Genomic DNA, 16,274 nt, shown 5'->3' with positions numbered 1-16,274 from the left:
CACGCTGTGGGGCAACTAAGCCCGCACGCTGCAACTACTGAGAACATGGGCTACAACAGAGAGCCCACACGCCACAACTACAGAGCTCACGCACTCTGGAGCCCTCGTGCCACACCTAAGACCCGACGCAGCCAAAAATAAAACAAATAAATATTTTTTTAAAAATAGGAAGTAGGAACAAGCAGTGATATGACTTTTTACAGAAACCTACAGACAAAATTCATAAACAAGGGAGAAAACTACTAACAATATAGACATTTTACCTGATCAATTTTCTTCCCTAAATTCCAAAGGATGGTCTTTGCATGCCAATAATAATTAATTAATTAAAATACTTATTCATGCATCTTTGTAGAGTTCAAGAGAGGAAACTAAATTATTATCAAATAATTTTATTAGATAAAGATATCTTGTTTTTAATCACTGACGCCTTCTCTAAAAGCAATTCATAAACTCATTTCAACAAGTTGAATTATGTGATCACAAAATTTCTCTTGATTTGTTGTTTTCTTTATTGGAAAGATATATTCTCATAACACGATACAGAATAATGGCATAAGATAAATTCTGAATAATGCAGAACAGGACCGTATCTATGTCCAAAATAAATATTTGAGATTTTTATCTGCCAAGATAAGGGCAATAACACATGACAATACAGTCAACATCATTAGTCATCAGAGAAATGCAAAGTTAAAACCACAATGAATTACCACTACGCACCTATTAGACTGGGTAAAGTTTTTTAAATTGACCATACCCAGTGTTGGTGAGGATGTACAGTAAATGGAGCTCTCATACACTGCTGGTGGGAATGTAAAATGGCACATCCACTTTGGAAAAGAACCTGGCAATTTCTTAAGAAGTTAAACATACACCTGTATGCGAGCCAGCCATTTCACTCTTAGGTATTCACCCCAGAGACACAAAAACATAGGTCTGCACAAAGACTTGTGCACAAATGCTTACAGCATCTTGTAATACCCTAAAACTAGAAACAACTTCAGTGTCCTTCAACAGATGAACAGATAAACAGATTGCGGCTCGTCCATTTGATGGAATACTGCTCAGCAATAAAAAGGGAAAAATGGTGATAAAGGCAGTGATGTGGATGAAATCTTAAAATCATTATCCTAAGTGAAAAAAAATCCAGGCAAAAAAGTACATACGTATAACTTTGTTTATATAAAACTGTAGAATATGCCAACTAGTCTACGGTGACAAGAGCATATGAGTGATTGTCCAGAGACAATGGTGGAAGGAGGATGGAGTAAAAGGGGCCCAAGAAAACTTTTAGGGGTAAAAGAAATGATTGTTATCATGACGGTGGTGACAGTTTCATGAGTATACACGTATATAAAGACTGATCAAATTATACACTTTAAATACGTGTACGCCAATAGAGTTAGCAGGGATGGGGGGGGAAGAGAGTTAACAACACCCTAAATTCTGCCTGTTGTTCTTTTAGGAAGCTTAGAGGAAAACATTTCAAACCATGGTAATAAGAAGGCGACCGGAGCTCAAAACATGAGCCAGCTGCGAGCCACAAAGCCAGGTCTTCTCGTGTGCGCAGCCATTTGCATCTTCATTTTTCTTTATTTAAGGAATCCAACTCCTGAGGAACCAGAGGAGGAACCCACCTACCCAGCAGTAGTGGAATGTGGCTTTTATCCAGATGAACTGTGTTCGGCTTTGTTTGAAGGGAAAGAGATGGCTCCCCAAATTGCAAAATTCTGTAAAAACCCTCATGGATCTGAAATACTTGCTCATTTACACAGACCAGGAAATTGTTCCAGGCTATCCCAGGAGTTGCATTTCATAACCAGACCCCTGTCTGCAGAAGAGGGCACCTTCCCTCTGGCATGTATTATAACGATTCATAAGGAGATGGCTATGTTTGTACAGCTTCTCAGAGCTATTTATGTGCCTCAAAATGTTTACTGTATTCATGTTGATGAAAAGGCCCCCAAGGAGTATAAGACTGTTGTGCAATCTCTGGTTAATTGTTTTGAAAATATTTTTATTTCATCAACGAGAGAGAAAATGGCTCACACTGGCTTTAGGAGACTACAGGCAGATATTAATTGTATGAAAGATCTAGTCCATTCCAAATTTCAATGGAACTATGTCATTAATCTTTGTGGACAGGATTTTCCAATCAAAACTAACAGAGAAATCATACACTACATCAGAAGCAAATGGAATGATAAAAATATCACTCCTGGAGTAATCCAGCCACCAAACATTAAATCCAAGACAAGTCAAAGCCATCCCGAATTCACCCCTGAAGAAGATATCTATGTATCTCCAAATGAAAGATTCAAAGATGAACCACCCCATAACTTAACAATTTATTTTGGAAGTGCTTACTATGTACTAACAAGGAAGTTTGTAGAGTTTGTACTAACAGACACCCGTGCAAAAGACATGCTTCGGTGGTCTAAAGACATCCACGGTCCAGAGCGACATTACTGGGTAACTCTGAACCGACTGAAAGGTAAGAGCAATCCAGCAAAACAGCGTCTGTTCAGGCCAGAGGCAACAACAGGAGAAGTGTATCCTTAACTGAAGATTCTTTCTATTTCAGCTCTCTGGCTTGGTAAACAGCTCTATATTCTGTAAGACCTTCCACCGGGGTAGTCCAGGAGGCTCTTTGCTTTTAGGGATCTGAGGTTTGCTGAGAGAGCGCCATGTTCCCAGATCAGGCTGCCTGCTTTTGCTCCCTCTCCAGAAGGAAGTACCAGCATTGTGCATCTCCTCAAATAGAGCCTTTTGAAAATTCTGAGCACAGGTCTTCGGAAAGTTCTTCCTTTCTTCCTTCACTTATTAGATACTGCTGGATACCTACTAGCACCAGGTATCGTGCTAGGGGCTCATTAAGAATGGAAAATATGGGCTTCCCTGGTGGCGCAGTGGTTGAGAGTCCGCCTGCCGATGCAGGGGAGATGGGTTCGTGCCCCGGTCTGGGAGGATCCCGCATGCCGCGGAGCGGCTGGGCCCGTGAGCCGTGGCCGCTGGGCCTGTGTGTCCGGAGCCTGTGCTCCGCAGCGGGAGAGGCCACAGCAGTGAGAGGCCCACATACCGCAAAAAAAAAAAAAAAAAAAAAAAAAAAAGAATGGAAAATATTAAAACTAGTCATTTTGTTTGTAGCTAATATGATACTTCAGATAGGTTTTCTTAGAGGCAGAGGGAAATCTGAGGCCTTCCTTTAAATGGGCTTATTTGCTCTTTCTATAAAGCTGATTGTTGCGAATGTGGCTTCAAGCTTGAACAGCTAAGCGAATCGGTCAGTCCAGGCGACAGCGCAAACAATGAAATCCAGCAGAAATGGGTTAGGCGCTTTTTAAAACCTCTCATATCCACTGAAAATCCTTTCAAATCACCCACAGAGAGCTGTTGCGGAGAAAACGCGATCCAAAGAAACCCAACATAACATGCTGTCAATACTAGGTGAGTTACTAGGGATGGAGGAAGGGATGAAAAGTGAAATCTAAGCACAAAGACGGAATACGGGACCTCGCTCCACCCCGATACTGCCACAGGTGCAGCACACACCCCGCCCCCAGAAGCGTTAGCCTTTCATCAGATGAGAACATGAATTCTGAATGAGGCTGGGCTTTCCCTTCATCTGCTCACTGTATGCCTGCACGTGTTTTCCCTTAGATGCTCCAGGTTCCACCCCAAACACTGGCTGGGAAGGAAACGTTCGAGCCATTAAGTGGAAAAACAAGGAGGGAACTGTTCATGATGGCTGCAAAGGTAAAAACAAAACCCAAGGGGTTTGTTTCCCTGGTGGCCTAGTGGTTAGGATTCTGGGCTTTCACTGCCGGGGCCTGGGTTCAGTACCTGGTCTGGGAACTGAGATCCTGTAAGCCGCGCAGCGTGGCCAAAACAAAAACAAAAACAAAAACAAAACCCAAGCCACAAAACACCTTCAAATTTTATAAAAACTGTACAACTGCTGCCTCGAAAACAGTGGGAGAAGACTGACAGTCATGTTTACTTCAATCTGGAAGAATTAGTGATGATCCAACTAGCACGGTGTCAATTTTTTTAAAACTTTCCTTTTAATTATAATATCCAGAGAAGTAGACAAATTCTAAGTATTTGAGTCGATAAATTTTCACAAAGTGAACACACAACAGGGCAGCAACTTTTAAAGTTTTAAGGTAAAAACACATGAGCTATCTGGCTTTTCCCACCTGCTCCTAGAATTCAAACCCTAACATTTATTTAAAATGAGCTCTCTGTCTCCCTGGGTCTCTTTACTAGAACAGACACCTGAATAACACAGGTATATGCTCCTCGGTGGGGTCAGCCAGCTGCCCCCCATACTTCTTAGGCAGTTCTTGCTGAAAAAAGGTCTCTTTGCTTTGCCCTCAGGAGATTCTCCCTGAGGGACTGTGAATTCTTTTGCCCCTTTGTCTTGTGTGCCAGAGGTTTTAGTGACCAGGGCAATACACAAAAGCCAGATCTGGGGTGGAGGAGAGGACATCTCTGTTCTGTGAAGAGTCTAGAAGAGAACTAGCTGGCTGGCTGCAGAGCAGCTCTCAGGTGCATCGGTTCGGGGAAAACACCTCCGGAGCCGAAGAGCTAGAACTTGGCTCCTGGGAAGTTATCCGTGCCTCCTCTCTGGGGCTGGCGCTCCGCACCCCCGAACCCCCAGGGTGAGCAGACAGTCTCAGGGAGGAAACGATGGATGACACACAATTCATAGCATGATACGGATGAGTCCAGTAGAAAGATGGCAAGTTCTCTGGTGTACTCCGGGGAAGGAAAACAGAGCGTGCTTGACGTCTCTGGGGCCACAGCTGGTGGTGGACAGAGAACGCGGGAAGACTGGAGCAAAGCCGTGTGTGAAGGCGGCTCCGGCAGAGCACGTGCTCTCCAGGGATACCTGGGCCCTGCGCTGTCTGTCCACAAGCAGCTCCCTAACCACCACGGGAGCTACTGCAGAGATATATAACCTATTTTCACAAGGCATCCGGTTACAGTCCTCAGGTCTGAATACAGTATATCAGATAATGCAAAATAAACTAGGTTCGCCCAGTTTCCAAGCTGATTTGAAGACTGACCTAAAAGAAACAGGTTGTGGACAAACAAAAAATGGACAATCTAATACCAGAACAGTTCAAAGACAAACAAGTCCCGCTGCCATGTGCACAGCCATCCTCCTGACAGGTACCAGGTCAGAAGGACTGGAATAATTTTCTAGTATTTTTTAAAAGGTAGATATGATTCAGCTAGGGGGATAGTCACATAGAAAGAAGGTGACAGTTAAACGACAGGCTAACAAACAACCTTGGCCTTTCTTCAGACAGTAAGTGGCTCACTGTCATTACACAGGGGTTGACAGGACTGGCGGATAAATGCTCAGAAAAGGAGAGGCTCAGATTCTTCCTGAAAAAGTGATTCACCAATGGTATATAAGATGTCATGAAGGGTTGTGGCTGTCAATGATAAAGTAATGATTCCAAATTCTTAGAGTAGCAAAATCTGAGTATTTTAATAATGTTTGCAAAAAAAACCCTAGTGCCTGCGCGTCTTAAGGAGAATCATTATCCCTACAAGTGAACACTTCAGAAAGTGCTTGCCTTCACTAGCTTCACTGTGCAAATGGTTCTGCTAGCAAAGCAGTACAGGGCCAACCCCGGCCAGCACTCAGTCAGTCCCGACTTAGGCCAAGCACTGTTGTAGGGTCTGTGGTAAACCCTTCTGGAACCTGGCTCTGGGCCTGCCGTCGATGCTCACAGTGATCTGCAGGTAGAAACTATCATTACGCACACTTTACAGATGAGGAACCCCAGACTCAGAGACGTGAGGTCACTCCCAGAGTCACAGGATGTGGCACAGGAAGTGGCAAAGGCAGTGGCAGAGCTGGGTCTCAAACCAGGTGCGGCTGCCTGGTGCCACGCCACTGGGGGAGCATATGGCCCAGCTCTGCACACAGTGCAGAGCCATCCCATTGCCATCAGCAACAAAGAGTTTGTTTATTTTTAACCACCAAAACAGCATTAACCCAATTCTGACAAAGTCCCATTTATTTGTGTTCCCTTCCAGTTCATACGTACATAAACTATAGAGTATGCAGTTACGATCAAGGTGCAGTTGATTCCTCTTTCACTATGTTCTAAGCTTTTCATACTATCTTCATATTTATACTTTCAACTGGTTAAATGTAATACTACTGAGATTCTGTGACATCGCACCAAGAGTCTATCAGTTAAAAAGATTCTGATCATGGTAACAGCTTTCACGCATACAATGCTCACCATGGGCCAGTTCTAGGCCCTTTACTACACGAATGCACGCTTAGCAGGGAAAAGATTCCTTTTGATTTTTTTCAGTCTTACAAACAACACTGGACATTTCTATGCATGCGGTTCCAACCCTTTTAAATAATATTTCCTTAAGATAGGTTTCTGGAAGTTGGATTACAGTATCAGCAGGGGGGAGAGAGCATGGCAGCACTGAGCAGAGAAAAGAGCAAGGTCTCCAAAATGAACAGAAATTTCCGTTACATGCAAACTGAGCACTCCTGCCTCTGCGAACTGAAGGTGATGACAGAAACCACCTCCCACTGTTGGTGGGAGGATTAAAATAGAGTAGGAGGGGGCTTCCCTGGTGGCGCAGTGGTTGAGAGTCCGCCTGCCGATGCAGGGGACACGGGTTCGTGCCCCAGTCCGGGAAGATCCCACATGCCGCGGAGCGGCTGGGCCCGTGAGCCATGGCCGCTGAGCCTGCGCGTCCGGAGCCTGTGCTCCGCAGTGGGAGAGGCCACAGCAGTGAGAGGCCCGCGTACCGCAAAAAAAAAAAAAAAAAAAATAGAGTAGGAAGAGTCAAGCACAGTGTCAGACACATAAAACGTGCTACTGAGTTCACCTCGAAGGAGTCCAATCAGTACTGGATTCAAACTAGAATTCCAATTTTAATTACTTCTATTTATATCAAACTCACTCTGAAAAACCAACAGAAGGTTGAAGCAATGACTTATTAAAACCAACACAACCCACAACCGAGGAAAATAGTTGAAAAGTTCATGGAACTTAAAACAGCAGCTATCAGAATTTAGGTGTTATCTGGCAAATGATGGCTGTTACTTCTCCCTCGTGCTCATGACTAGCTAAAATTCTACAGTATTCACCTAAAGTAGCCATTAAACATTTCAGAAATCACTAACCAAACGAATGAAAGCTTCCCTTCCATCATGAATTCAAAATTCAACATAAAAGCCCGTCAAAGCGATCATGGAAACCCCATTTAACCTGAACTGGCATAAAGCAGAGAGAGGCCTTACAGATGACCTTAGAAGTGCATCACTTTTCTAGGTGGATGTAAACTGACGCGGAACAAAGGCAGCTAAGTTTCTGTGTTCCCTTTGCAGGCCACTATGTCCAGGACGTCTGTGTGTACGGACCAGAAGACTTGCCCTGGATCATTCGATCACCTTCTTTGTTTGCCAACCAATTTGACTCGACCGAGCCTCTTGTGGTCTCATGCTTGGAGCGGTGGCACAGACTTAAAGTTCTAGGGCAGGTGGAAGTCCCCGTGGAACCACAATGGCATTTCCAACGGCAGAGTCATTTTAATAAGAAATTGAACCGCTGAGCTGGAAGTTATAGAGAATGTTTGCTTTCTTACTGGTATAATTCTGTTTCCCTGACTTGAAATCAGAGAACATTCAACCAAAAAGAATGGGAAAATAATTCCTTGACACAAGTTAGTCCTGAAATGAGTTTAGAAACGTGCTACCAACAAGACTCTGCTATTGATTATAGTCCACTTTTACGGCTTTGAGAAAGAAATCACAAGAGAAAAAGTAACTCAAAGTCCCACTGGTGACTGGGTAAGTGACCTGGAGGCTCGACTGCCTCACTTAACAGCTGCTGAAAATCAAAGTCCCCCAGACACTTAGATCCAGGCTCAGGTTAGAATAAGAACACATCTTGTCTTAAAGATATACTACTGTGGATGAGATTCTAAAAAAGAACAAACTCCCACAGAAAATGGGAGAAAATATGCTTATCTCTGGCTGGGAACAATGTAACTTTGTTCTGGAAATCCTAGAAAAACATGGAAGAGTCTATTTCCTTTGGGTAAAATAAAATTCTGGAGTTGAAACACAACTTCCTACAAGGCCGCCCTAGGTCCCTGCAGCCGTGCAGCTGTGATGATGCAGCGGTCTACGTCTGCACAGTCTGATACCAGACACGACCACGGGGAGAGCTGGGAACCTGAAACGTGGCTGCAGTGGCTGATTAAGTGAACCTTAACTTTTAAAATGTTAAGTAATTGAAATCTAAATAGTCACATGTGGCTGATGATTACCATACAGAACAGCACAGGTGAAAGGCATAAATGGTCTTAATTCTCTCTACTCACAGATTCAGGTCTGCCAAAAGTCCACGAATCTTTGCTGTTTTGTCGAGGACTTTTAATATACTCTCTTTCTAAAAAAGAGCTCACGGTGTCATACAAGGCTGGAAATATACAACTATTAAATAGCACAACTTAAAACAACTAAAATAAAGGAAAAACAGGAACCACAGGAGAGGACACTAAAGAAATAAATGTATAATTCAAGGGCGAAGTATAACCCCTCAGTGAACTGACACTTCCCAAACAGAGAAATGAAATGAAATCCACTCAATGAAAATAGCCCTTGAAAAGCATGAAAACTACATAGAAGGAAAAGAGGCTCTGAAAGCACAGCCCACAAATCAAACCCGAGCTAACCACAGCATATTAAAATCTGTTTAGGGCTTCCCTGGTGGCGCAGTGGTTGAGAGTCCACCTGCCGATGCAGGGAACACAGGTTCGTGCCCCGGTCCGGGAAGATCCCACATGCCACGGAGCGGCTGGGCCCGTGAGCCATGGCCGCTGAGCCTGCGCGTCCGGAGCCTGTGCTCCGCAACAGGAGAGGTGGGAGGCCTGCGTACCGAAAAAAAAGAAAAAAAAAAAATCTCTGTTTAAACAAACATTTCTTCCCCAAAGATACATAATCCCAGGGAGAACACACAGTAGAGGGTTAAGACCGTCAGAGAAGGGCATGAGAGCCCCAGACAGCTCGGTGCAGCCTCCCCGCTCACAGGCAGACACACAGCTCACGGCCGTGTTCTGACTGGCTGTTCCGAAAGCTCAGGTTCACCACAATCATGTCCCTTACGTTTCATCACAACTCATTTGCAAGTAAGTGTACAACCCATTACATTTTTAAAATTAAATAAAATAAAAAATAAAAGAGAAGCTTAAATCTTTTCAAGTCACTTAAAAGATAAGCCTTCCTTCATCTCATTTCAACGTCAACTCATAGAGCCCAAGTTCAAACACATACCTGCCCTCAGAGGGCTCAAACATTATGATGGGAGAAGTCACCTCAGTGAATCCTTTCAGTAACAGTGAGATAAAATAAAAATAATAAAATAACGTAAAGGCACGGTGGAATGAAGCAGCACGAGGTTCAGGGAAGCACAAGCTGGGTTTCAGTGGAGCGTCAGGGGACAGGCCAGGGAGGCCAAGGTAAGGCAGCAGCCTCCGTGGGCATCAGAACCAGCAAGAAGCTGCTGCTCTCTCTACCCTGACTCAGCCTCTGACTGGACTCATTCATAAAGTAAAAGAACAAAATTAAATCATATGTAAAACATGTCTGAAATACATTGCTACAGACTGTAACATAAAGGCAATCTTGAGGGTAACAGGGATACTGAGATGATTTCTCTAACTTTCTGGGGAACAGAACCTTCTTGCTAACATGCAGAGTCTACTCTTCAATTTTTCTATTGTATTTTTCTTTCATGTAGAAGTTTACGGCTGCCTGTGCTGTATGTGATTTCTTGAGGCTTAATATTCACAAAGACCATAAAGACAGTAGAAAGGAAAAGCGTGAAGGAGGCTGGACCCGAACAGCAGAATTCGCCAACCGCTTTTGAAGAGACCCCCTTCCTTAACTTATTTTCTCCCCTTTCCACTCCACCCCCTCCATGACAAGTACTCAAAACAAACAAACAAACAAACAAAAGGTATACGAGTGTAAATTTTTGTTTCACTTCTGACTTTAAAACATCCCCACACCGCACTCACCTGTCACTAAGCCTAAATAAATGAAGCCAGAAGGCTGGCAAGTCAAATACTGCTGCCCACACCTCTAACACCCAGATCAGCTTCTCAAGCTTTACTGTGCATACAAATGCCCTGGGGCTCTTGTTAAAATGTTCTTCAGGTCTGGGGAGGGGCCTGGGAGTCTGCATTTCTTAAAAAACAAAAATAAAAAAACCTCCCAGGCGATGTCAATATTCGCAGGACCATGGACCGTGTTTTGAGTAACAAGCCCATCATTTATTTTGCAACCTGTGATTACTCCAATGTGTTTCTTCTTATTACAAGAAGGGAAGAACACAGTGGGGAATACAACTAATTTTTCGGCTAGTGCTTTGTTGACAGTGAAAACAAAGAAACCTAGCAACTACATCTCTTTGGACTCTGTTTACTGAAATCAAGTGTGTACACCATGTGTTTTAGACACAGAACCAGAGCTACTTCAAACCCTGGAGTCTCTTCTAGTGAACTGAAAAGCCAAATGTTGATGGAACTACACAGGGAAAAGCAGAGAACGTGCACACCCTCAGTATCACGGAGGCTCCTGACACTGTTCTTTTTTTTTTTTTTTTTAAATATCACATTCTATCGTGTTTGTTTACTTGTTTATTCCTTTCTGTTCCCAAGGGAAGGTGTCTTCCTTTTTTTTTTTTTTTTTTCCCCTTTGGCCGTGCCACGCAGCATGCAGGATCTTAGTTCCCTGACCAGGGACTGAACCTGTGTCCCCTGAAGTGGAAGCGTGGAGTCTTAACCACTGGACCGCCAGGGAAGTCCCTGACACTGTTCTTTTTTTTTTTTTAAATAAATTTATTTATTTATTTATGTATTTTTGGCTGTGTTGTGTCTTCGTTTCTGTGCGAGGGCTTTCTCTAGTTGCGGCAACTGGGGGCCACTCTTCATCGCAGTGCGCGGGCCTCTCAATGTCGCGGCCTCTCTTGTTGCGGAGCACAGGCTCCAGACACGTAGGCTCAGTAGTTGTGGCTCACGGGCCTAGTTGCTCCGCGGCATGTGGGATCTTCCCAGACCAGGGCTCGAACCCGTGTCCCCTGCATTGGCAGGCAGATTCTCAACCACTGCGCCACCAGGGAAGCCCCCTGACACTGTTCTTATGATGTTGGTTCCTCTAAATTTCAGACATTACCTAAAACATGAAAATGTTTGCTTTCGACGTTGACGCTGTGGCCTTATCTTCCACCATTCACGTTTTCACAATGCGCTACAGCTCCTGAAACTGCACCATCACTCTTCCTCTTGTTAGTTTGGCAGAAGTGGCTCCTGTTCACCTCTTCTTCCTGGGCGTCCAGCTAGACTATAATCCCCAGGCTCCTGCATGTAGCCGTGGTCACGTGACTGAGTTCTGGCCAATGGAATGTGAACAGAAGCATTAAGTAGGCCTGGCCCATAAAAACCTCCTAAGCTAGATGCTTCCTTCTCTGTTCTCATCAGCCAGCTGAACGGAGAATACCCTAAACACCAGAGGAGGTCAGACCTACAGAAGAAGCCTGAGTCCTTGAGTTTCCCTTAAAAGAAAGCTGCCTAACTAGGAGCTCTCACTGTTATTAACCACTGGAATTGGCGGGCTGTTTGTTACAGGACGTAGCCAACCTTGACTGATGTAATTAGTATTACTAAACTTTAGGGACTTGAAATTAGAAGTACGAGCTTGATTCCTAATGACAGTATACGAATTTGTCATTGGATTTTTTCTTCATTTAAAAACGTCATTGTTTGGAATTTGGGTCTAAAAGGAAAGCATCCAAGAATTTACTACAATTCCTTTGTTTTACATACCAGAATCTGAAGCCCAGAGAGGTGAAGTGATTTATACTCCCAAGCCAGCCAGTGCTGATGTGTGAACCAAAACTGATACATATCAGGCTCTCAATGTTGGTCCTGTGAGTGCCCAAATGAATGACTCCCACTCAACTGTGCCACTGACTGACTGTCCCATGCTCTGATTTTCTAAATTGTATAGTGTTATCAGTTGAATTATGCTCCCCACCCCCGGCAAATGTTGAGGTCCTAATCCCCAGTATGTTAGAATGTCACCTTCTGCAGATGCAATTAGTTAAGGTGCAGTCACTAGAGTGGGCCCTAATCCAACCCGACTGGTGTCCTTATAAAAAGGGGAAATTTGGACACAGGGACAAACTCCACAGAGGGAAGACCATATGAACAGACACAGGGAGAAGCGGCCATCGACAACTCAGGGAGACAGGTCTGGAACAGATCCTCCCCTCACTGCCCTCAGGAAGAACCAACCCAGCCAGCATCGTGACTGCAGACTTCTAGCCTCCAGAACTGTAAGAAAATTAATTTCTGTTAAGTCACCCAGTTTGTGGTACCGGGTTATGGCAGCCCTAGCAAACTAATACGCAGAGTATTCAATCTAGCTACGCTGCAAAGGCAATTTTTAAGGAGATTATACAAGTGAGAAGAGTAAAATATTACTCTTCTGACAAAAGATTTATTTTTAAGAGAATTTTGTCCCTGAGGTGTTCCTGGACTCCAGCCAGGGTCCTGTCTTGACTGCAGGTGGTCTCAACAGCCCTGGCAGCCCCCATCAGGAGGCTGGAGGAGCTGGTGTCCGGTCCTCGTCTGGTCTTGGCTTCCTGTGCGATCCTGATGCAGTTGCTTCCCCTTTCCTCCTACTTCCTTCCTTTCCCTTGAAGTGCTCTATGTAGAGTTTCAGAAGTTTACGAGCACTTTGTTCCCAGACACCAACAAAATGACTTCACAGTTCCCTTGCAATGTTGCATTTCCATGAAATAAAATCAACTTCTCTGCAGAGCTGTGAGTAGACACTCCTATTCTGCTGCACGTCTGTCAAGATGCTAATGGATGTCTGAGGTCAGCCACTGAAGAGGACAACTGCATACCAATCTAAGAAAGTTAGCCCTGTGGGTCGGGGAAAGAAGCCTGACTGCTTTCGACCCCTGAGTCCCCCAAACCTGCCTGCCCCTTAGAATTATTCTGGGAGCTTATATAAAAGTGGAACTCCAGGCTTCCCTGGTCGCGCAGTGGTTGACAGTCCGCCTGCCGATGCAGGGGACGTGGGTTCGTGCCCCGGTCCGGGAAGATCCCACATGCCGCGGAGCGGCTGGGCCCGTGAGCCATGGCCGCTGAGCCTGCGCGTCCGGAGCCTGCGCTCCGCAAGGGGAGAGGCCACAGCAGTGAGAGGCCCGCGTACCGCAAAAAAAAAAAAAAAAAAGTGGAACTCCGTGCGGGCTCCACACTAACCCTTAAGATTCTCACGAGGGGCCTGAGGTGGGGAGTGGGAACTTAGCAAACCACTGTGGTGATTCTGCAGTGCAGCCTGGGTTGGGAACCACTGATTCAGGACATTTGGCTGCTTCAATAAATTTCAGCTTCATTTCCCACCTTCTCATATTTATATTCTTTCAAGGAAACTTCCTCAGTGTACCTGTGAATGTGTGAAACTCTCAGACAACACCTCACGCACTATTTGTGAAAACACACACACACTTGGACACAGAGCAAAAGCGAGCGAGGTTCCTTTACTGCTCGCAGGAAGCCCAGGCCAGTGGAGCTCCCTTTCCTTCACGGTACTTCTCTCTCGGGCTCCTTCTCCTCAACTGCTGTCAGATTCTTGCTCTTCTTTAGTCTTTCCCCGCTGCCCATACTGCACGGACCTACACCCCGCTGCTCCCAAGGCGCTGTGCTGCTGCAAAGGCGTCAAGAGCCGCCTGCTGCACGCCCCCCGAGCTGCCCCTCTGCCTGGCACTCAGAGCTTCCGCCAGCAGTCGGACTCACATCTCTGGCCTCTCCCTGCTCCTGAGCGGCTGGGGCACGACTACCCCTTGAGGCCCCATCTTCACAGGCTGCCCCGGCACTTCCTCCCCTGAGTGTGACGGCAGCTCTCCTCTCCCACGCGTTCCCTTTGCCCACAGCGCACCCACCATCACTGACAAGGGCGTCTCTCAAACTTCAGGCGTTCCCTTGCCTAAGGTACCGTCAGTACCTTAATATCTTTCCTTAAATCTACCCATTGTTTTTACTTAAATTTACTTTAAATGTTGACTTTATATTCATACCATATGTATAAAAACAGTACCCCTTGCCATAAATGTAAAGAAAGCATAACAATGCAGAGAACACAAACAAATCTCTCGAGGCCCTGCCTGCCAAAGCTCTGAGCGTAAGGTCCGCTCTCTCTTGGGAGCTCAGTGAGATGCAGTAAAACCATCCGAGGACCAAATGGAGACTTTCTCCGCAAGGCAGGCAGGCACACGGGCAGAAGGTGCGCCAGAATGGGAGCTACCGTCCTGCTGTGCAGTGTCTCACAGGGACGCCTGGGGTCCTGTCTGTGGACCCCTCACACCAGCTTGCCTACGATGGCAGCCATGTCCCACTCTCTGGGAAAGCCTGACCCGTGAGAACACGCTCTGCCTTCAAGGCCTAGAACAATGTCTCCTCCCATAAAGCCATTTCTCACCAGCACAGCCAGAAAGTTCTCTGGCCCTTCAACTCCAGTAACATCCTTACATCCACTTGGCAACTGGCCTCAAAAAACAAAGCAGAATATGATTTTTCACGTAACCTGATTCCTGCACAACTGCAGTCTTCTTGGGCACAGGGACTGATTCCTTCACATCCCATCCTACCTGGGAACACCTGTAACATCATCTTGAACACAGGAGACATAATAAATACTGGACAATAAACAACATGAATCAATTCCTGAATGCATTCTTTGAATTTCTCTTTTTTTGGCAAAAGCTTAATGAGACAGATTCCAAGTTCTCTGATGGCTTGATCCGTAATCACCCCAAACTGGAAACAACTCCACGCCCCTCCCTGACTTCTTCACTACCAATCACCTTTTGTCTGTCTTTGAGTCTCAAATAAATGGAATCACATTTGAGCGTATCCTCCTCCACGTCTGACTTCTTTACAGAGAAATCATTCTGAAACTAAAGTACATCCGGCCTGGCCGAAAGCTGCCCCCAGCTTCCCACTGCTCTTAGGGTAAAATCCACAAGCCCCAGGGCGGCCACCTGGGCCCTAAAGAAGGTGGCCCCTGCCTGACCCTCAACCTCATCTACTTCTCTCCTGTCCCCACCCTCCACCGCACTCTCTGCTCCTTCAACTAGCGAAGTCCTCCGTCACTTCTGAGCTTTGGCTCAGGCCCTGCTCGGTTGGCTGCTGCTCACCTCGGGTCTTAGCTCAACGCCCCAGAGGCACCTCCGGCGACCACCGCTGAGGAGGCCTCTCGCCCTCCGGCACCTCACCCTCTGCGCTTCCTTTCTGGCAGCTGTCACAAGCGGTACTGCCTTGCTCGGTTACCTGAGTGTCTCTCTCCAACTGGAATGTGGGTTCCATGAAGGCAGGGACTGGATCAATCTTATCTACAATGTACGCCACCCCACGTGCCTAGGACGGTGCTGCCCATGGCAGCCGTTCCATGATAGCTACTGGATCAAAGAATAATTCACAACAGGGAGAAACAGTACCGAGAGGCCTAAGGAAATCCAAGCAGAATTACTGTGGGTGAAAATGCAGCCAGGAGTTGTTGGTATCCACGACATTAAAGTAAATGCCAGGCTCCCCAAGGACCGGCGGAACACCCAGACACAGATGTCCTGGGCTGCAGCAGAAACCCCGTGAGGGCAAAGCCCTCAGCACCGCCCTCACGTGAGCTGAGCAGGCGCGCCCTCACGTGACGCACTCGCTCACTCCCGTGGGCGTCTACTGAGGACGTGCGCCCTGCCCTGGGGAGAACCAGGCCAGCGGGGTGAAGGGTGGACAGGCTTTGCCCTCGCTCTCAAACACTCACAGGCGGAGCACAGGGGATCACGAGGGCAGCGAAGATACACCACGTGAGGCTATAAGGATGGATACACGTCATTATACACTTGTCCAAACCCACAGAATGTACAGCACGAGTGAACCCTAATGTAAAGGGGATGTGGGAGATGATGGGGTGTCAACGCAGGCTCACTAACTGGAACGAGTACACCGCTCTGGGGGGGGATGCTGATAATGGGGGAGGCACGTGTGAGGGTAGAGGGTACAGGGGAAACCCCTTACTTTCCTCTTAATTTTGCTGTGCACCTAAAGCTGCTCAAAAAGAAATAAAGTCTTAAAAAAAAAAAAGAAAGAGTTAGAAGAAGAAACCCTCATGGTCCAGTAGGGCAAGCACCACCTAACCAGCAATT

At 46.1% G+C, this 16,274-nt stretch overlaps 2 protein-coding genes across 3 annotated transcripts in view; one reads left to right on the top strand and one right to left on the bottom strand.

Moving 5' to 3' along the window:
* RTF2 (replication termination factor 2) overlaps positions 1 to 16,274 on the bottom strand; it is a 42,726-nt gene that overhangs the window by 14,980 nt on the left and 11,472 nt on the right. The gene's annotated exons all lie outside the window — the stretch shown is intronic.
* Positions 1,528 to 7,608, top strand: LOC307063354 (beta-1,3-galactosyl-O-glycosyl-glycoprotein beta-1,6-N-acetylglucosaminyltransferase 7; the record flags this gene model as incomplete). Its single annotated transcript, XM_079719433.1, has 3 exons — positions 1,528 to 2,497; positions 3,664 to 3,759; positions 7,385 to 7,608. The coding sequence occupies 3 exons, from the start codon at positions 1,528 to 1,530 to the stop codon at positions 7,606 to 7,608; spliced, it is 1,290 nt and encodes a 429-aa protein (XP_079575559.1).

This window comes from Hyperoodon ampullatus, assembly GCF_949752795.1.
Source record: "Hyperoodon ampullatus genome assembly, chromosome: 14".
In the NCBI taxonomy this organism is placed as follows: Eukaryota; Metazoa; Chordata; class Mammalia; order Artiodactyla; family Ziphiidae; genus Hyperoodon; species Hyperoodon ampullatus.
This window is presented reverse-complemented; position numbering and strand designations above follow the sequence as displayed.